This window comes from Mesocricetus auratus, unplaced genomic scaffold, assembly GCF_017639785.1.
Source record: "Mesocricetus auratus isolate SY011 unplaced genomic scaffold, BCM_Maur_2.0 Super-Scaffold_100025, whole genome shotgun sequence".
In the NCBI taxonomy this organism is placed as follows: Eukaryota; Metazoa; Chordata; class Mammalia; order Rodentia; family Cricetidae; genus Mesocricetus; species Mesocricetus auratus.
The window spans coordinates 9,509,525-9,532,196 of record NW_024429206.1 but is presented as its reverse complement, the minus strand read 5'-3'; the positions used below and the strand labels follow the sequence as shown (position 1 = coordinate 9,532,196).

At 49.3% G+C, this 22,672-nt stretch overlaps 1 protein-coding gene across 6 annotated transcripts in view; it reads left to right on the top strand.

Annotated features, from left to right (window-relative positions):
- Positions 1-22,672, top strand: part of Rnft2 (ring finger protein, transmembrane 2) — a 57,927-nt gene that overhangs the window by 22,494 nt on the left and 12,761 nt on the right. For all 6 annotated transcript variants that reach the window (XR_005870957.1, XM_040731276.1, XM_021232346.2 and 3 more), the window contains exon 8: positions 22,510-22,659. Coding sequence is in view for 5 of the 6 variants with exons in the window: in XM_040731276.1 (XP_040587210.1) it covers positions 22,510-22,659 (150 nt within the window). In the remaining variant the exon portion in view is untranslated. The remainder of the gene's footprint in view (positions 1-22,509; positions 22,660-22,672) is intronic.

Here is a 22,672-nt window from a genome sequence, read left to right as displayed (position 1 = left end):
ATCCATCCAGCTGCCAGCAAGGGAAGCCCAGACTATGGCCACCTGAGGAAGGCTTCCCCAGCACAGCTGTGGCTGAGGCAAATCATGGGCAGGTTTCCAGGAACAGACAGAGGACGTCCTGTCTGTTCTAGCTGCCTTCTAGCTGCTCTGGATCTCTGGACATGGGCCTCCATGAGCCCATGGTTTAGGTTCACAACCTGGGAATGATCTTGAACACTTTTCCTTGCTTCTCCCCGCAGCCATCAACATCTGTCCATTTTGTATCTTAATTGACTCCAAAGTTGAACCTCCTACAGTTTCACTCCTGAACCCTAAACTTTGCTGCCACAGAACCAAAGTGGGCTTTTTCAGTTTCTCCTCTCTGACCTCCTTGTTCTGTTCCTTGTGGTCAAGGCAGCCTTTTCAGACAGCGAATGTGATGACTCATCTCGTCACTTCTCTTTTCTTCTCTATGTCTAAAACTCCTAGAAGGGAATGAAAGCATCTAGCTTATTTGTTGTTGGGTCACAGCATCTCTATACATTCAGAAACATGTGGTGTGTGTGTGTGAGAGAGAGAGAGAGAGAGAGACAGAGATAGAGAGACAGAGACAGAGACAGAGAGACAGAGACACACAGAGAGAGGCAGAGACAGAGAGACAGAGACACACAGAGAGAGGCAGAGAGAAAGAGGGAGGGAGGGAGGGAGGGAGGGAGGCAGGGAGGGAGTGCGTGCTCTGACTTCTCATTCACAGACTGAACTAAGTAAGATGGCACAGCCTGCCGGCCTCTTGGTGACAAGTCAGCCACAGAAGAGAGGGTATGGATCAGCCCTTCACAAGCAGGGCCCTTCTCTTAGCAGTCCGTGCCCTCAGAGGCCTCATAAGGCAAGGGCAGTTAAAATAGTTTATTTGAGGTAAAATTCACATAAAATTAGCCACTAATCATTTAAAAGGGTGTCATTAATTCTGTGACATTTCATGCAGTGACAGTGCAACCAGCACCCCTGTGCAGCTCCAGAACATTGCCATCACCCCAGAGGGAAGCCTGTATTCACTAAGAAGTCACTCCAAGCTCCTCCCACCAGCCCTAATCTGGCTTCTGTCTGTGGATTTGTCCACTCCATACAGTTCCCACATACAGAATCAATTCATAACTGTTAACCAACATTCATGTCTTCAAGTTCATCTGCATTGTAGTATGGGCTGGCACAGCTCACACACCTGTAATCCTAGTCCTTAAGAGGCAGAGGCAGGAAAATCAAAGCTCAGGGCTAGCTTGGGAACAGTAAGACCTTACTCAAAAGAAAGAAAAAAAGCAGGGTTAAATGATGGTTCAATGGGTAAGAGCACTTCCTCTGCAGGCAGGAGGTCCTGGGTTCAAATCTCAGTACCACAGGCACAGCCAGACATGGTTGAGGTGCCTGTAACCCCAGAATTGTAGGACACAGACAAACAGATCCCAAAACAGCGAGAGAGAGAGAGACCTTGTCACAGGCAGTAAAGGGGGCAAGCAGTAGAAGATAATTCCTAAGATCTGTTCTCTCTGGCAAGAAAACCCCACACTCAGTGCATCACACACACACACACACACACACACACACACACACACACACACACGCACATAAGCATGCCCACAAGAAAACACACTACTACCACACTTTAGCTTGGTTCAGCCTTCATTTTTCCCCGTGACTGGCTCCCAACCCACACTGAGCAGACAACCATTTATTCAGCCTTTTGCCCTTTGAGAGAGACTTTGGGGTGTTTCCCAACTTCTGGCCAACGTGAGTAATGGCACTTGGGACCTTTTGTGTGTAGGAATGCAGATATGGTTTTTCTGAGTAAATTTAGTTTCCTGGATTTGTTTAGAGAACCCTTCTGAACTAGTTAAGAGTCAGGTCTGTGGATACAAAATCCCTGTCTGCCTCCAATCCAGGCTAGTGTGTCTTCCCTCTCCTTCAGAAGGCACTGCTTTGGACCAGGGGGTGGGTGTGGGCCCTGACACCCTTTCTCGTACCTCTGAGGTGTGGTGACAGTTATTAATGCCTCTCTGGCAACTGTCCAGCTCCTTCCTTGATGATTATTATTTTATTCGGGGAGATTAATGTACCAGGTCAGAGCGTGATCCAGCCTGTAACAAGTGATGTGAATGGCCCTCCCAAGATAAATTGCAGGCTGGGAAAAGGTCCGCAGCCTCTCCTTGCCTGTCTGAGAGCTCTTGAGAATCCTCATCAATCCTTGTCTGGGAGGAAGAAAGCCACGGGTGTTCCTCTGCAGCTGGGGTGGGGCGGGTGGTGGGGAGACACATCTGTCAGGGACCCCTAATGGCCCTCAGCACAGATGCTCCTGTGCTGGCCTCCATGCCATCCACTGAGAGACTGGGCTGGTTGAATATTGCAATTATGATATTGGAGGCCTCCGGTATTTGGCCCCATTTGATGTCCTGACGTGAGGCTGAGTGAGCCACCTTGCCTGGGGGCTTGGGGAATGTCTTCATTTTCTTCCTCTTCTTAATCATCCCTCTGCTGTGACCAATTCCCAAATTCCCTCATGCCTCCTAGCATGAGAGGGTCTGTCAGGAATCCTCGAAGTGGGGCCCCTTGGTGAGTCAGGATCCTCAGGTTAAAGATGGCAGCCACTGACCCTCAACCTCAACTGCAAATGGTCACCCTGGCCTGGTGTCTGAGCTACCGTTTGCTTTTGTTGGTTTGTTTCTTAGAAAGAGTTTCACTGTGTTTCATGGGCTGGCTTTAAATTCCTAATCCTCCTGCCTTGTCCTCTTGGACGCTGGGATTCTTAGTGTAAGCCCCCACACACCCTGAGGTGAACTGTCATTTGTCATCATAAACCCATGTAATAGGCTGGGGGTGTAAACTGGTAGAGTCCTTGTCCACATCAAATTAATCAATTAATTAACCACATATAATATATACAACTCACGTATCTTGGGCCTGCCAGACCTGGCTTCTTCCCCACCTCTCTCCTCACCATACTTTCTCCCTCCCGCCACCTAGAGCAGCTTCCTTGGGGACTTTGCCTTCTCCTTCTCAAGCCCTTCATACATCCCATCCCCTCTGCCTGGGGCAGCATCGCCCTGCTGTTCCCATGGTTGTGTCCTCCCCGTGGTTCCACTGTCGGCCTCCCTGGCCCACCCTATCAGCAGCATGGCCTCTCCCTCCTCGAATGTATCCTATGGTTTTGTCTGCCTCTATCATCTGCCACCCCTGTCCCACCCTGCATCACCTCCACTGGAGTGTGAGCTCCCATGCTCAGGAACCTCATGTCTCAGGAGTTTCTGTCCCGAGCATAGTGTGGTTGCTATGAGTTGAGAAGAAGACCCTTACCCTAATTGCTTGTCAGGGTTAAAGCTGGGCCAGCCTCCCCACCCCCATGGTCCTGTGTTGTTCCAGTTCATTGATGGTCCAAGGGTCTCTGCTTGTAGGGCCATACAGCATCTGGAAGCTGTAAAACTGAGTAGATGTCTTCCTAACCAATGTCCACTCACTCACTCACTCATCTGCCAACACACCTGACTTGCCATTCTCTTGTTTCTTGTCTTTTTGTCTGTTCATGCTTTGTTTTGTTCTAATCTTGTATTATGTTTATTTATGGGGAGAGCACCTGAGCCATAGTAGACACTTAGAGGTCAGATGACAGCTTGCGGGAGTCACTATTCTCCTTCCACAGTGCGGGTTCCCAGGATTGGACTTGGGTCATCAGGCTTAGATGTAAGCCCTTTTACCCCCTGAGCCATCTGACCAGTCCTTGTGTCTGGCCTTTTGAGACAGGGTCCCACTGTATAGTCTAGGCTAGTCTGGAGCTCTTAATCCTCCTGCCTCACCCTTCTGAGTTCTGGGACCACAGACATCAGTCCTCATGCCCACACCCATCCTGTCCCTAATTAAGAGGCTGAAGTAACCTAAATTCACATGATGCCTTCTACCCTGTCCCCTAATGTTCTTAGTAATAAAAGGAAGTGATTGGCTAGTCCACACAGCCTTTCTTTTTGAGTATCTCTTGGCCCAGGATTCTAGAACTGTGCTGGTCCCATGTGTCGGATACAGGTTGCCTGTGTTCTCTACATGTGAACCTGCTGGATCTAGATGTTCCTCTCCTGCACCAGCCACATGCAGCTTGCCCCTGTGCAGCCAACACAGATACAATGTCTCCAGGGCTGAGGCTGGAGCTCAGTGACAGAGAGCTCGTCCAGTGTGTGTGGTACTCTGAGTTCTATCCCTACCACCATTGCCAAAATTTCTGCTGGATGGTACCATTCTAGAACAGTCTTCGAATAGCGTTTAATACAACAACCCACTAATATGGTAAATGACTTTTTAATTATAAGATAGCCATGAGCCTATGGGGACAAGTGTTTAAAATACACACTTGCAAGGTGGATGGTTTGAGTCCCTGGCCCTGACCCAATTTGACCTTATTAGTATCTTATATCAAGAGGAAATTGGGATCTAGACAGGTGCAGAGGTAGCAGTAGGAGGCAGCCGTCTCTAGGCATGGAGGGACACTGTGGCCTTGGCCCTCCAGCTTCCAGCACTCTGAGGAACTTATCTCTGCTGTTGAGCTGGGCACGGTGGTGCATGCCTTTAATCTGGGCACCCAGGAGGCAGAGACAGAGAGCTCTGAATATGAGGCCAGCCTGTTCTAGAGAGTTCTTCACCAGCCAGGGCTCCATAGTGAGATCCTGTCTCTAAAAAGAGAGCAGTTTCTGGTCTTGAAGCCAGCCACTCTGTGACACCTTGTCACAGTAACCCAGATATAACCATACCCAGCAGACCAGCCTTTGCTCCTTTGATCTAGATGTCTGCCTTTTACTACCATAGAATTATTTTGTTAATAGTAATAAAATCAGAGTTCAAAGGTCAAAGCACCAAAACAGTGTGTCTGTATTTATCCACACATATGTACACAAACCTACACACACATACACATGCTCACACACACGCACATGCTCACACAGCTCACATGCTCACACACACACACACTCACACACACACACACGCTCACACACACATGCTCTCACACACACTCACATGCTCACACAGCTCACATGCTCACACACACACACAGCTCACATGCTCACACACACACACATATGCACTTGTGTGCATCCCTTCCTGCTCTAGACACGCAGTTCCTCCCCCTGGAAGTTAAACTCTCACTCTTGAATGCTTTTACAGCGGTGTGTACACACAGAAACAATGGTGGGTGAGTGTTCTTCCAGGTCACCTTGCTTTTCTTAGCTCCCCATCCCCATCCAGTTGACCCTTGAGATGGCTCCAGCTAAACACACACAGGGAACAATGTGGTCATTGAAAGTTGGGACCCAGAGGCTGTGCATTCCCCGTCAGTGTCCTTCTGCCAGTTACCAGCTATTGGACCTCTTCTGCTTTCATTGCCATATCTGTAAGACGGGGTCATAATAGAAGCCCCTGCTAGTCACTTTCAGTTGCTACCCAGGAAATGACCACTGATGGAGCAACTTCAAAGAGTCCATCAGGGTCTAAGGAGGTGGCTCAGTCAGGACAGTGCTTGCTTTGCAAGTATGAAGACCTGAGTTCTGATCCCTGGCACTGAGGTAAAAGCTGGATACGGCGGTGCACACCTGTAACCCCGAAAGGCGCACAGCACAGGCAGACCCCTAGAGCTCACCTAGTCCAGTCTAGGCAATTGGTGAGTGTTTAGTGAAAGACTGTCTCCAAACATAAGGGGGAGAGCAACTGGGGAAGACACCCAGCATGGACCTCTGGTGTTTGCTTGCACACATACCCACACACCCTCACCACAAACATACACACTCCCACACATCTGCATGACTTTAGCTCCGCTGCCAACGAGCAGGAAATACACATCCTTAGGCTTTGCCTCATACCCTGAGTCAGAAACTTCAGGAGTGTGCCCTGAAGTCATGACCATAGCAAGTGCTGTGCCTGATCTGAACATTCACCATTGTTCATTCTTTTTCACTGTTGTGTAATATTCCCAGAGTTAATTGACCCATTATAGTTGTGATGGTTAAACTGTTTCTTCATCTTTTACTGCCATAACAAATATAATGCCAACATCCCTGCAAACGTGCAAGAGTTTTCTCTAATGTTTCTGTCCAGGATGGAAACGTTGGATTGAGTGTCTCCCATTTATGGAGAATCCCAGTGGGTCCCCGCTCCCGGTTGATTATAGCAGTTTGCATTGCCTCCAAGGCTGGATACAAGCTGCATTTCCCATGTCTTTCTCTGTGTTAGCAGGAGTGTGATGTGCCTCATCTTTGGGGTGGGCCAGGAGCCGGTCCTAATGAAGGCTAAGTCACTGTCCTTTGGAAAGGCTCCAGGGTAAAATATGGACCCAGAGCACGACTCCAGTACTGCCCATCTCTCCAGACATCTGTTGGCCTGGTAGCTCCCTTCTTGCTGTTGCATTTTTGCCTGAGCAGCAGTGGGCAGTTTGGTCTCCATGACTTTGTGGGAATCTGTCAAGGATCCCTATCAGGCGGATTCTCTTGCCAGAGAAATGGAGCCTGTAGCACACTTGTGCTTTGAGAGATTTGTTTCAAGGAACCGGCTCAATTGTGGCAGGGCAAGCATATCTGAAATCTACAGAATAGCCTGGAAGTGTAGGCAGGGGTGACACTGGAGCCATGAGCAAAAGTCCCCCCTGCCACCAGGAGATGACATCTGTCACTCATACGGCCTTTCCATGGGTTAGATGAGGCACACACCACATCTGCATCTCACAGTGACACCTAGGAGAATACAGGACTGCAGAAGTGGATGCTGTGGCCTCATTAGCAAAGAGGATGCAAGATGCCAGCCTGGGATTAAGGTGATGCTTTCTGGAGGCAGGAAAGCATCCAGATGCATAAACGGGGCATTCCTCATCCCAGCAGGAGGGTCTCCAGTTCAAGGCCAGCCTGGGCTTAGACATGTAAGAAATAATTTGAATTATTATTTTTATTTCTCTGTGTGTGTGCGTGCGTGTGTGTGTGTGTGTGTGTGTGTGTGTGTGTGTGAGTGTGTGGAGAGAGAGAGAGAGAGAGAGAGAGAGAGAGAGAGAGAGAGAGAGAGAGAACCTCTGTTTGTTATTCCTTGTACCATCCAGCTTTTGTTTGAAACAAGGTCTCTCATTGGTCCAGAGCTAGGTGGGCTGGCCATTGAGCCTCAGGGATCTGCATGTCTCTGCCTCCCATCTTGTGTTCACTGGGATCATGAGTAATTTGCCTCTGTGTCTGGTTTTTTACATAGACACTGAGAAAAGAGTTTTACCAACTGGCTGGCTCCACAAACAACTACAAAGAACCTTTCAGGAAAAAGTACATATTCATTATACCTGCGGGGGAGGTGGGGGGAGGGCTGAGACAGGGGGATTGCCATGAGTTTAAGACTGGCAATCTGGGTTACATAATTAGACCCTGCTTCAAAAAACTAGCCATGGGTGGGGGGAGATAGAAAACACAGGAAGTGTCTATTCCAGTTATCAGCATTGAACCTGATGAAAAGCATCTCATTTTTGTCCTTAGATCTGTGGCTGGGAAGCACTGCATTGTGGGATCCTGTGGTTTCCTACTAATCCCACATTCCCACAGAGACAGTGCCACTATCATGACTTCAGGGCCTTTCAGTTCTAGTCTTTATTGCTACTGTCCTTACATTGATTTTGTATGTGCGGGCATGTACTTGCCATGGCGTGTGTGGGACTTGCGGATTATCTCTTGTGAGTCCCAGGGATAGAACGCAGGTCGTCAGGCTTGGCTGCAAGCACCTTTACCAACTGAGCCCTATCGCCAGCTGATGCTCCTGTCTTGGGGTTTTTGCATTTGTGTTCCTGGATATTCTTCTCCCCAAATTCTCTCCTGTCCTTTTGGCTTAGACCACGTTGGTTTCTGCTCGGCCATACAAATGGACTAGTGGGCTGCCCTGGGAGTGTCATGTTGTAACCGGTGCTGTTGAACCTAAAGCCATGTGGAAAGTTTTCTGTTGAAAGAAGGAAACAAGGGACATTAAGAGACACTAGTCTCTGCCCCCAGGACCCTTATACTTCATTTCAGCTGAGCTAACTCAGCAAGGTGTGTTAACTTATTTAGGGTCACACAGCATTCTGTGACAGAACAGCAGTGTGAAACACTGGGCCTTTTCAGATGGTGAGGGGCATGTACTTGAGGACACATGAGATTATCAAATAGTATCATATGTCAATCTGGCATAAACATGGGAAATAGCTGGTGTGTCTGCTCCCATCCTAGGGGTTTCATCTATGTGAGTTCATTCCCTGCTGTCTTAGTTACTGTTCTATTCCTGTGTGGAGGCACCTTGACCAGAAAAGCTCTTATAAAGGGAAGCATTTAATGGGCAGCTGGCTTATAGTTTTAGAAGGTTAGTCCATGATCATATCATCATGGCAGGGAGCACACAAGCATGGCGCTGGAGCAGTAGCTGAGAGCTTTACATCTTGATCCACAGGCAGCAGGGAGAGGGAGAAAGAGAGAGAGACAGACAGACAGACAGACAGACAGACAGAGACAGAGAGACAGAAACACAGAGCGAGTCACTTGGGGCTTGGTGTGGGCTTTTGAAACCTCAAAGCCCATCCCCAATAACACACTTCCTCCAGCAAGGCCACACCTCCTAATCCTTCCCAAGAGGTTCCACTAACTGGGGAAGCATTCAAACATATGTGCCTATGGAGGCCATTCTCACTCAAGCATCCACACATTCCCATAACACCTTGTGAGGCAGATATTCTCACATGCGCTGCTTGGCAGATAGAGTTACTGAGGCACAGAGAAGGGACCTCACTGGCTTACTGAGGGTTAGCAAGTGATGGGTCAGACACTTAAATTCTATTTCTTTAGTTTCAGAACTCAGGGTTTCAACATTCTGTCAAACACACACATGCAAGCATACATGCATGTGTGTTCCCATGCACATGCATATGTTCCAGTCCCACATTCCTGCCAACGTATCACAGGGCAATGGCAACTGCCCCCACTCTGCACAGTGGGTCATTTTCATAACCGTCCCCCTGTCAACCCAGGCCCCACACCCTCATTCCAGCCTCTCATACTCACAGCGTCAGTCCGCAGTTACCCAGGACCCCCTCTTCTGTCTCAAGGGCCTGGCTGTCAGTTTTGTTTTGTTTTGTCCCCCTTCCTGCCCCTCTACTCTGTGCCCTGGGAGACTCTTTAAGACTACAGTCAGCCACCAAGGGAGACAGTAGGGACAGGGCACAGTGGACACCTGGGAGCTCTCACACCTTTGCCTACACTATTGTAAAGGGGGGGTGATATTATTTATTTATTTGCATGATCCTGCCATGCTCCACACCCCCCAAGCTGTCGTTCCCCACTGGGAAAGATGAAAAACAGCCTCAGACAACAACAGACAAGACAGACCACATGGTCCCCGCAGTTTAATTTCCTTTAATTCATTTTATATTGAACCAAATGATACTGTTTGTTTTTAATGGCAAACACTCAGCACGGAGGAGGGGCGGCTGGAATCCTAGGGGAGAATCAGGGACACAGCTGCTACTGAAATCCTGACTCCTCTGTTCCCCAGCCCCCCATCGTACCCCCACCCCATCTTCTTTGGAAATAGGTTTCCAGGTTGAAAGATAACACCCTTCACCAGCTTGGATAGTGGCTATCTAGAGGGGAGGCCTGGCTATGACCAACTGCGTCACCCGTCCTAGGGTGGCCCCAATGGAAAATGCTGTGAGTACTCTTAGTGTTCCTTGCCTATCACTGGCAATCAGGATCCTCCCAGTGCCTGTCCCAAGGAATGAACAGGACACATGGAGCTGGGCACAATCCAAGAGCATGCCTTAACTCCAGAGCCTGAGGCTGCATCATAAGAAGGCCTACATCATCTCCTGTGCTCCTCAAGAAACAAAAGTAGGGGCAAGAAGAAACTTCCTTCTACATCCAGGCCAACTATTTGGGCCTACCTTTCTGTGGCATGGGTGGAGTCTGGTGCCTCATCAAAGCCTTCTGTGACCCTGATTTTTCGCAACCTTTTTTTTTTTTTTTTTACTGAAGTGGGCCTTAGTTGACTGTTATTACAAGTGAAGACAACTGGAACTCTGAAGGAGTCCCTGGACAAGGAGGCAGAGGGCTTTGGCCTACTCATCTTGGTGAGGCCGAACCAAGATAATTGATGCCCAAGAGGTCATCCCATAGACCTCCCCATGCTGCATAGGTGTTTCCATGCCTTCTCTCTTGTCCACATACATAGATTCAGGGCCTGGATGGGAAATCAGGATAGGTATGGGTCACGTGACTCACCCGCAGGCGTGATCTTTATGCTAAGATTGGATTCTACCCTCTAACCAGACGGTCACTGTGATAGAGGAGGGTCCCTTAGAACCAGGCCTTCCAAGCTCAGAGTTGCCAGAGCAGCAGGGAGCAGGTAGGAAAGTGTCTCCAAACTGCCACCCACGATGCTTCCCTTGTCTTGCCTGACGCAGCCTTCCAAATACTGGGATTACAGGGTGTATGCCACCATATGAGAAGTGAATGGGGCTGAGCTGAGTTCTGAAGCCAGAAGAGCCTGCCACAGAGAGGAACAAACAGCCACAGCACTGGGGTGATTTTCCATATTACAGTAGAAAGTCTCAGTCCCAACAGCGACATCTGCCAGCTCTCACTACACATACGGATATTCACAGTATCCAGTGGTCAGGAAAGGCTGGTCATGAATCTAATTAGAACAAGACAGGGGGGGCAGAGTGCTGGGTTCCGAGAATCAGTTGTATCCTACCATGCCTCCCACACTGAGGGTACAGGGTGGCAGCTTTTCAGATGTGGCCTGATGGGAGGATCCACATGCCCTTCCAGCTGCATGACAGTAGCTTGTGTCCAGGGCATGGCCTGATCCCTAGCAACCCCTCCTTCCCTGGTATAAGAAAGTGAGTTAGAGCTAAGGCTGGCCCAGGAGTGGGTTGGTGTGAGCCTCCACTTTCTTGCCAGTTCACAAAGAATCTAAGATGTGTAGGAAAGAGCTGGGCTTTATGCCAGTTCAAGATCAATGTCTAGATAGTGAGATCCAGGACAACCTGACCCAGGTCAGCTAGGGCTACATAGTAAAACTCTGTCTCAAAAAAAGGGGGGGGGGGGGGGGAGAAGATAAAAGAAAAAGGATACAAAAATGCATGCAAAATTTTCTATTTGTTTTTTGAGACAGGTTTTCTCTGCATTACTTTGGAACCTGTCTTGGAAGTCACTCTGTAGACCAGGCTGGCTTCGAACTCACAGAGATCTGCCTGCCTCTGCCTCCTCAGCACTGAAATAAAAGCCTGTGCCACCTCCGCGCAACAAATGTGTGCAGATTTTAAGAAAACACATAATGCCTTGGAAATTCCATGACACCTTCTGGGGCCATTTATCTCCCATTATCCACAGGAATTCATTCCCATGTCTGTCTTTTATACATTTTCTGTCTCCATTCTTGCCAAGCTATTGATCATGGATTGAGCAAGCATGGAATATACCCAGTTTTACCCCCAGCCAGACTTGAGTTTGAATGTCAACACTGCGCAAGCTGACAATTTTTTGCATTCACTTCCAAAATATTTATCATGCACAGTATGACCGACACTGGTGTGGATGTAGGGACAGAATGAAAGGGGACCCGGTTAAGGAGGTGGGACTTGACTCTTTGGCCAGGTGACCATCATTAAACAAGACTTCAGATAACAGCTCTACTCAGGGATGAAGCTAAAACATTGGGGACTGGAGAGATGGCTCAAAGGTTAAGAGCACTGGCTGTTTTTGCAGAGGACCTGGAATTGGCTACTAGCACCCACAAGGAGACTGAGAACCATCTGTAACTCCAGTTTCAAGGGACTTAATCCCTTCTTCTGGCCTCTGTGAGAACCAGGCATACACGTGGTGTACATACATAATGCACACAAACAAACACACACACACACACATGCATAGAAATATGCATACACAAAAACCACGATGTGCTGGAGGCCTGGCTTGGATCAATGGGAAGAAGGGTTTGAGCAGTGATTGCAAGGATCAGGTTTCTCTGCAGTGGGGTTGGCCCCAGCCTGTGAACTGGAACAGCCCGGGGGCGTTAAGTGCGGGACCTGCTGCCCGCCCATCACCACAGTATGTGTAAAACAGCGCCCAGAACTGTCTGTCTCGCTAAGAGCTCAGGTCTCTTTGGGCACCTAGGTCTCATGGCGCGGGTGTGACGTCATCGGCTGGCGCCACCCTACGGACCTTGGGCTCTCCAGACGTTGGCGCTGGCGAGGAGCCTGTAGTGGGAGGCTTGGGAGGCCACGATGATCTCATCCACTCGGGAGAGACTGGGCCGCCGATGACGTCATCGCAGCAACCATTGCCGGGCAACGCTGGCCCCACCCTAGCTAACATAGGTCCGGTGTTCTCTGCTTCCAGCTTTCCCTTTTTCCTCCTCCTTCCTCATAGCCTCTTGATCCTGCTTCCGTCTGTCTTCCTTCATCTTCTCCTCCTTCCTCCTCTTTCTCCTCTCCCCTTCCTCTTCCCTCTTATCTGTTCGTCCTTTTCCTCACATGTCACTATATTTCCTAGGCTCTTGTTGCCTGTCTTTCTCACAGTGTCCTGAGGCACCTTATAGAATTTAAATCCTGGCTCCCCTGTCTGAGCCTGTTTCCTCGCCTGCTAACGGTGCTCTAGTAAGAATAGCACGGAGTTCTCTGATCAGCCTCGGTGAGAGCATGAGGGTGCCAAGTCTCCTTCTCTGCCCCTTCTCTCTCTGCTCAGATGGTTCTCTCAGTGGCTTAGTTAGCCCAGTGTTTGAGTTGTCTCATCTCAGGCTTGGAGTTGGTCATAACCACCTTCCCTCTCAGAGGGGCTCTGGCTGCCCGGGGATGTACTAAGAAAGATTATAAAACAGGCGGGGTACCTGTCATCCCAGCGCTTGGGAAACTGAGGCAGGTGATCATGAGTTTGAAGAGCTTAAACTCAACCTGTTCAGCCTCTCCCAGTGACCTTTTGCAACAGATCTCAGTAGTTTTCCCTGTCTTTGCCCAGCCTTTTATGCCCGTCGCTGTTCCCTCAGCTTCCTTTTTCTACATCTCCAGCAGCCTTCCCAGAGCTCAGTGGTTAACTAGGCGCCTCCTCTCAGAGGAGTCCGGATGGGCCCCTTTGCTCATGGCTCTGCCCCTCGGATGACTGCTGGGGCTGTGTTTCCCTGTGGTCACTGGCAGCTGAGGCCCCAGCATCCCAGCAACCTGGCAAGTCACTTTAATTTTTCAGCTCTCTGTGTCAGCTTGGAAGAAATAAAGCAAATGGGGACTGGAGCTGAGGAGCTTCTCTGCCCTCAAGGCTGCAACGTTTTCTGTTTATTCCCGCCACACACACTAAAGGAGGCTTTGGGGGAGCAGCCAGGCTGTGGGCTCAGGCAGTGGAGCTGTCTACCTGCCTTTGCCGGGCCCTAGGCACACCAGGCACACCCACTTGACTTTCTGCAGTTTTGAAAGATCTGTCTGTCATGGGGCCATTCTCACAGTGGCGTTCCAGAGAAGCAGGTGGCCAAGTTCAGACTCAGCCCTCCACTCCAGGGGGAGGCTTGACAGCAACAGGACCCTACCAACACTTGCTACTTACTTTGGTGCCTGGGCGCAGGAAGAAACACAAAATTCTGCGCTTTCTGTGGGAACTCAAGCTGTCAAAAATGTTGTCTGCTGGCTTCCATTCTCACAACAGATCCGCTGGGTCCGGCATTCTTCTAGCTGTGTGACTTGAAGCAGGGTGGGTCCCTTGCTGCTCACTCTGCGTCCCCATCACCTACCTATTCTGTACCATGAAAGTGTCGACAGCTCCCGCCTCTAGTGCCGTGTGGCAGTGGTGACCAGCGCAGCACAACCTTGTGAGGTCTAAGACACCAAACGGGAGCAGAGATAACCGCATAAGTTAAGTGGGGGTGTGAATGAGGTAGAGCCACAGTGACAGGGTCTTGACTCCACATTTGAGCTCCTGGATCCGCCTGCCTGCACCTGAAGCTCCAGCCAGCTTGTCCCCCCGCCCCCCGCAGGGTTTTGAGATAGTCCCTCCTTTTTTCTAGCTACTTCCTTAGCTTTCTGACCCCACCCTTCCCCCACCCTCCGTGGTCCCAGGAGATATCAGCACTTGAATTAACAGTGACTAAAGACCCAGAAGGTCAGGGCTGGGTTAATACTCCCAGCATACAGAGCATTGAGATGCAGAGAGAGAAAACAACTCACTCGGGGTACCAGAACAATGGAGGATGCTTCCTTGCCTCTTGGACTCAAAAATGTACACATTTCCCATTGAGCTCATGCCGCTGGTGTCGATATAGGGAAGCCATTTCTTTCTCATTCTGTTCCCCAATCTAGAAGTCTTGGTACATTTACCACAGGGCATTTTGTACTTGGCAGACTGCCCCCAGGGCCATAGCTGACCTTTGTTGGGCCCTCCCATATATCTGGAGCACATGATAAGTGCTTGGGACACCTCTTGGAGTGCGGCAGAAGACACTGATCTGAGCAGCATTGGATGCAGTTTTGAACCTCAGGTTGACTTTGTGTTCTGAAAGCTTGGTTTGGCTGCCGTGTGAGGAATTCACAGCACAGAGCAGGCCAGTTAGGATCTCTAAGTGAATTGAACGATGGTTATGAGGGCCAGGGATACTCAGGACATGGAAGGGGTTTGGTCACAGAGAGGGGACATACTTTACCAAAGGTGCCCAGCTGGGAAAGGGCAGGGTTAGGATTTGAACCCAGCCAGTAGTAACATGGTGAGACCTAAGCTTGAATCACAGGTCCACTACTGGCCAGCCCCAGCCATCTGTTTAGCTTGCTGACTGAAACTGGATGGCTTTAACGGAGACTGATTTCTCAACAGTGCTAAAGGCTGCACAACCCATGATCAGATTCCTGAATGATTCTGCTCCCAGTGCTCTGGCTTTTGAGCACTCTTCTCTCTGTGTAGGGCAGGATTGTCTCGAACTCAAAGCAATCCTCCTGTCTCCACCTCACAAACTTCAGGAGGATGAGGCTGAACCTGGAAACTATTTGTAAAAAGGTTAATTATTTTTATATATGTATTTGCATGAGTGTATATGAGTACTCAGAAAAGCATGCCAGCTCTCCTGGAGCTGGAGTTACAAGTGGTTGTGAGCCTCCTGATATGGGTGCTAGGAACTGAACCCCAGTCCTCTCTGCAAGAGCAAAAAGTGCTCTTAACTACTGAGCCACCTCTCCAGCCCATGGTGCCCCTCATGTCCACATCACCTCCCAGGGGCCTTGTGTCCCAGTGCAACCGGCTGTGTCTCCAGGTTCCACATCGGCCATCTAAACCCCACTGCGACGACACATTACTCAGGAGCATTGCAGCTATCCTGAAGTGGGCAGACATTTTGTTACGGTTTCCTAAGCAACAGAGTCTATTTACATAGTATTTACATTGTATCCACATTAGAAGCCACTGCAGGCTACAGGGTGTGGCATCTATGCTGATATGTTCTACTGTTTTATATGAGAGATTTGAGTGGCACAGATTTGAGCTTGTTGTGTTTGGAGGATTCTGGAATCCTCCCCTGTGGATACTGAGGGATGGGGATTAGGGCTTTGGTGCATGAGTTTGAGGAGATGTAGTGTGATCCAGAGACAGCTAAGCACCCTTACCTAAATGCTGCTGCCTTCTCCTGCCCCCCCCCACTTGAAACTGCAGTGATTTAACTCTCTGTTCTGTGACACCAACTTCATTTAGGGTATTCTGGGGAAAACTCATCCCTTTGCCATGATATTCTCTGGGACTGGGCAGACCATACAGACCTTGTCTCTGGAATCTGCTACCTCAACTGAAGAAGTAGAAGTGGCTAACCCAAGGTCCAGGTCCCCACCCTCCACACACAGCCCGTTCTCTTGCTCCCTCCCCTAACCAGCCTCACAGACAGCATTGCAGGGAAGGAAAAACGGCCTCATCTCTAGGGGTGTGGGCTTGGACAGTCCAGACATCTCTCCTCCTCAATTCTAACCTGATTGCTCTCTTTCCTTCCCCCTTTCCTTTTCCTTCCTTCCTTCCTTCCTTCCACTCTGTGATATTGGGGACAGGACCCACAGTGTCATGTGTGAAGCCCACACTGTACCACTGAGCTCCCAGCCCTTTATTTCCCTTGAACCTGCACTAGCTTGTGCCTCTTTCCAGTGTGGCACTGATATGCAACACTCCCAGGCCAGGATTAGCACGGGCCTGAGCATCGGCAGTCACTGTGTCCTGCACCTTTGCTGTGGACCTGTATCTTAGACCTTTTAGTCCCTTGGATCTCCATGGTATCTGTGGTGTGGTAGACCCAGATCACCTGGGCTCCTGAGAGTGGAAGGCTGACCTTTCAGGAAGTTTGCAATGGACCTTATGGGAATATTTACACCACAGAAACTGGCAAACACACAAATCAGGGACTGTTTACTCCCACAGACCTGGTTTACCAGATCACCACTGCATGCAGTTGTGAGCCTATGAGTTTATGTGTGGTGCGTGAGTGTGTGTGTGGGGGGGGTGTGTGCGTGCGCATGTATGTATGTGTATGAATGTGTGTATGAATGAATGTGTATATGTATGTATGTGTGTGTTGTACGTGTCTTTTTTTTTTTTTGGTTTTTACGAGACAGGGTTTCTCTGTATTGTTTTGGAGGCTATCGGTCCAGCCTGGCCTCGAGCTCACAGAGATCCGCCTACCTCTGCCTCCCGAGTGCTGGGATTAAAGACGTGCGCCACCACCGCCCGGCTTGTAAGTGTCTTATTAGTGGGAGTGTAGGTATTAGTGAACATGTGTGTGTGTGCAGGTAGATAGATGTGGAGTGTGTTGTATGTATGTGTGTAAATATGTGTATCTTTGTATGTCGAGGAAGGAACTGAAGCTCAGAGAAGGTATGCTATTGTCCAGAGTCACCCAGTTTAGTGGGTGGGAGACCTGACCATGGCAAGTCTCCTATCTTCAGCTCTGAGCTATCCCACCCTAGATGAATGCTCGTCACGAATTTTCATTTCTCTTGGCACACATGACTAAGCAACCCTTCCTCTCTGATCTATGTCCATACTGATGTCTTGTATGCTCCTGGCCTCCGTCCTCCCCACTTCTCAGACCAGCTGATCTGTTCATCTCCTTCCTCAGTGTCCGGGCTGCCTCATCAGCCCAAGGTTGTCTCTGAGCTTTTGTTGTTTCCTTGTTTCCCTGCTTTCCCTGTGTCCCGACCCATCCTGACAGCAAGGAAGGCAGAATTGTAGCTTGCCTGGTCCCACCCCCATCACAATCCAAGCCCAGAACCACCCCCCTCACCTCCCCAGCCCTCGCTCCATGCATGTTATAACAGTCTCCACATGCCTCTTCTCTGGTGACAGGGAGAAGAGGTGCCCGCACCCCATCACCCCTCTCATTGTTGGACATGCCATAGAAACCCGCCTTCTGTTTGGTGGTCGTCAGAAGTAACATGCTTGAGAAACCTGGAATTAGGAAACTGTTTAATTAGGGAGGATGTTCTCCCTGGATATGCACAGTTCCCGGTGGCCACCCAACCCGCCAGCTAATTGCTACTTTTAAGATGGTGCGAGGCTCTCACTCCTCTCATTTTATGTTCTGTGACACAAGGGCTTGCTGATGAAGTGGAGTTCTTTTTTCCATGTTCCCACTCTGCTCTGCTGTCAGCAAACTCCGAGAAGGCGTCAGGAGTAACGAGGGTGGAGCCTTCACCCTCAGCGACTCTTGTTCTGCTGTGTGCAATCATATGCTCGGAGTCCAGCAGGAGAGAGTGGGGGCTAAGGTTGGGAGAAGGTTATGAAGGGAAAGAGGAGGGAGAAAGGATATAAAGAAAAGAAACGGGTGGATGGATGGAGAGGAAGGGTGGATTGTTGCTTAGAAAGGAAAACTAAGTGATTAAGGAGTATGGAGAGATGTCTCAGTGGATAAAACACTTGGCACACAAGCTCGAGGACCTGAGTTCTGATCCCTACCTAGCCACATGGAAGGCAGGTGGGCCTGCAGCCCTTTAGCCTGAGCACTTGGGAGATGGGGACAGGTGACAAGAGCATTCTAGCTGGCAAGACAAGGCCTAGGTTCAACAAGAGACCCTGCTTTGGTAATGAAGTGAGTAAAGATTGGAGAAGACACATGATGTCAACTTCTGTCATCTACATGCATACACATGAACACACGTGCAACTATACATATACCCCCCCCACACTTTTCTGAAAAGGGAAAGAAGGATGGAGGGATGGTGGGGTACATGGGAGAGAAGAGAGGAGAATTCTCTGAGGGAAGCTGAACTTAGGAACAAAGTGGAAAAGCAGGGTACTGTTAGAAGTTGGGAGAAACTGGGGGCAGACATGGAACATGCTAGAACTGACTGTCACCTGGACTGAATTAAGAACTGTGATCAGGGGCTTTGGAAGTGGCTCAGTTGCTAAACTGCCTGCCATGCATGCATGAGGATTTGCATTCCATCTCTAGTACCCACATTCAAATTAATCAATTGGTCAGGGCAGTCACTCCACCCATAGTTCCATCATGGGTTGGTGGAGACAACAAGGTGAGCCAGCCAGCAAGCATAGCAGGTGTACACCAGATTCAGCGAGAGACCCTTGCCTCGGAAAATAAGATGGATGTGATTGAGGGAGATACCCAGTTTCAGTCTCTGGCTTCCACACATGCAGGAAAACACAAGTGTTCACCCGCATACAGGTGTGCCTATGTACCCATGGATGCACACACATACATACACATTGCACATACACACACACATAATCTGAGACTGAGGCACACCTCCAGGTATGTCTGTAAGGACGTCTCCAGACAGATCTGAGGGCTCTATGTGATGGACGGATGGATGGATAGACAGATGGATTTCTTTATGGATGCATAATTGAGTAGCATTATTGTGGCCTATCTGGGGGAAATAGGTTACTGGGCCATGTCCCTGGAGGCTACATCTTGTCTGATGATTTTTTCTGTTTCCCATTTACCATGAAGAAGCTGTTCTATCACACACTCTGGTCACTATGGTATTCTTCCTCACAGTACACCTAGAAACAGAAAGCCAAGTGCCCATGCCCTGAGCCCTCTGAAACCAGAATAATTCTTACCTCAGTTGTTTCTTTCAGGGTTTTTTTTTTTTTTTTTGGTCTAAGCAATAAGACAAGTAACTAATACACTGAATGGCAACACTTCGGGAGGTGTGGGGAAGCACGGAACAACTGAGATTGGGGGATCAGCACAGCAGTGGCATTCGTTCTGCAGAGCTTGGGGCCTGCTGTAGGGTGTAGAAAGAGGGGAGCCTTTGCCATCCATGGCTCAATGGCATTATCACATGGCAGTGGTCCCCCAGCTTCCACAGGTTGATGTCAAGTGTCTTCCTCAATAACTTTGTGTATTGAGGCAGGACTTAGGAACTCAATTTGCCTCCAAGTGATATTTCTGGGGTAAGGGGCTGTATGGAAGGAGTATAGAAGGGAAAGGAAGGGCCCTTCAGAAAACAGTGAAGGGGAGCAGATGGCTGGCTGACCATTCTTGGTCCTTGTGCACATCTGCTTTAAGGTGTCACCTTCTGGATGCCTTGTGCCTGGCCATCATGACAGTAGCCAAGAATTGGATAGAAAGTGCCCCTTTGGGTAGTGAGATGGCTTAGCTGGCATAGGTACTTGCTGCCAACTGACAACCCGGGTTTGATCCCTGGAGCTCACGTGGTTGGAAGGAGAGAACCGACTCCTGCAAGGTGTCCTCCAATCTCCACACACAAGCACGCATACACTAAATAATATGCAATCATTTTCTAAAGGAATTCAAGCTTCCATACTGCACTAGCTTATCATTTCTCCTTAGCCTCCTCCTGTCACTCAGTCCTTGATCTTTGTTTTGAAGAGCGCTGGGCGGTTATTCTGCAGGCTCAATTATTAAGTTCAACTAAGTTCCACAGAGGACCACGGAAGTGACACTGTCCTTCCCAGTGTGTCGTATCCTCACATTCATGGTGTTAGGGTGACTTATTACTGGGGGTGCTGACCTCGGTTGCTTGGGTAATAGGGTGTGTGGTTAACCACAGAGTTGCTGTTATGGAGGATAATCTTTCATAGCTGCGTGGCTTTCCACCGTAGGTCATCAACAGTCAGACCCCGCCACTTATTTCCTTTGTGACCTTTTCTGCTGTTACAAAGATCGTCCTGGGGACCTTCCTTCTTGGCGCATCTTTGTGCAAAGCCCTGATTATTTCACTAGAAGAATTACAGCTACTGAGCTTGCTCACATTTTTAAGGCTGTGGAGACTGAGGAAGAGCTGTCGGCTTGTGTATGTGCGTGTGGCTCTGTCTGATTCAAGTGTAATGTACATAAAGAACGTGGCTTTGCAGCACAGTTTCCATGAGCTGGTGCATGTGACCACTCCCACATGAGCACCATCAGGTGTCCCTTTAGAGTCCCATCCTCACCCTAGACAGCCAGGGATCTGGTTTTATCGCCATAGCCTAGTGTTATGTATTCTGAGACTTTATATAAACAAGAACTATCGTGTAGAGTTGTGTGTGTGTGTGTGTGACATCCGTGTGTATACATGTCTTTTGTGTGTACATGTGCATGTGGAGGCCCCAAATTGATGTCAGGGTGTCTTCCTCAGTAACTCTCTACGTACTGAGGTAGGATTTCTCACTGAACCTGGAGCTCACAGATCCAGCTACTCTACTTAGCCAGCTTTCCCTGGGATCCCTTGTCCCTGATTCTCCAACTCTGAGATTATAGGTGAGCTGCCACAGCTACCTGGCTTTCATGTGAGCGGTAGGGATCTGAACTCCAGTCCTTGCATTTATTTAGTAAGTGCTTTATTCACTAAGCCATTTCCCTAGCCCACTATGGAGTCTCTCATAACCATCTTGGAAGTAGCATAATGCCTGTGAAATCCATCCACGTTGATAAACGTATCAGTCATCTGTTAGTTGCAATAAATGAGTAGTCTCCTAGTTTATAAATATTGCTAGAAGTGTTTTTATGTGTTCAACAACGGGTGATGCATTTGGGCAGTTTCCAGCCGGTGGGTCTTGTGACTACAGCTGCCAAAAACATTTCCCACAAGTGGACCCATGTCTATTTCTCTCGGGGATCCTCTTTGGAGGGGTGTCAGGGGTCCCCCCATCAAGTTAGTGTTCACTCTCATTAGATTCTGTGTAGAGGGGGTACATTTCTCTCCCTTTCCTAGTACAGGCCCTCATGAGACTTGTTCAAGGCCAAAGGGAAGAAGAACTCCTGAGCCTGTGCCCTGGCACCAAACTAGGTCCTCTTCCTGCTACTCTTTTAATTCTCAGAGCAACCCCATGGGGTAAAAAAATGGAAATCTCGGGCTGGAGAGATGGCTCAGAGGTTAAGAGCACTGGTTGATCTTCTGGAGATCCTGAGTTCAATTCCCAGCAACCACTTGGTGGCTCACAACCATCTATAATGAGATCTGGTGCCTTCTTCTGGCCTGAAGGCATTCATTCAGGCAGAACAGTGTATATATAATAAATAAATAAATAAATCCTTTTAAAAAATAAATAAAATGGGAATCTCACTCTGGGGCTTGTCAGTATACAGTCAACCCAGAAAAAGCCAGGCCCCATGTCAAGATCTTTCCCAAGGTAGCACCTTGTCGCACCTGCTGTGCGGCCTGCATCCGAGAATGTAGCCAGGTGGTCAGGATAGATGACACAGAGACCGGTCGGTTGCTTTAAGAAAACTTTATGCTTCCCAAGTTAGCTTAGGAGGAGACCCCAGTCCGCTTAGGAGAGAGCTCTCAGGAGAAGTCTCCAAGGAAAAAGAGCTTCCCTTTTTAAGGACTTCTGTCATCCATCTACATACAATTCTTTCCAGACTTCTCACCCTCCTGGCTGGTGGTTTAATCTCCGGCCCCAGAATTGGGGAGACACAGCAGGGGGGGGACAGGAAGAGGCATCTAGCCGCCGTAGGGGGTGTGAAAGTCATGGTATCTCAGTGAGCGAGCCCTTATCTGAGCCCTATCAAGAGCTTTAAAGCACTGAATTGTTTTCAGTAAACATTACACAGCTGCCTGCTCCCAGGCCGAAGGGGAAGTGGGTTTCTGCTCAAGGTCTGGTGTCCCCACAGCACCTGGCCCCCTTAGCGCTCCCAGCCTGGCTTTTCTAGCTCCTATCCTGTGGTGCCTGCCAGAGTCTGCCCTCTAGGGTAACTTGGGGTAGGCAGCAACTGTCCTCTGCCCTCCATACTGCACCCAATCAGACAGTGACAATGCCTGCCCACTGTCCAAAGTGTTGTGTTTCTCCACCCCTGACACCTGATCCTGGCACTTTGATCTTGTGGACAGTGGGCAGTGGGCGATAGACAAGGACTCCAGGCAGGAGCCGTGTCTCCCTGGCCACATCCATCGGTTCCCATTAGAGCCAGCTTGAGTGCTTTCCAAAGCTGATTAATGGCCTGCCTATGACCTGGACTGTCATTATGGCCGTGCCTGAGCCCCAGCTCTGTCCTCTGGGTCTTTGCTGCTAACACTAATTGATGCTTTTTGTGTGGCTGCAGGGAAAGTTTTATCTGGTCATCGAGGAGCTGAGCCAGCTGTTCAGATCACTCGTTCCCATCCAGCTGTGGTACAAGTATATCATGGGGGATGACTCCTCCAACAGCTACTTCCTAGGAGGGGTCCTGATCATTCTCTACAGTCTGTGCAAGGTGAGCTGGCCCA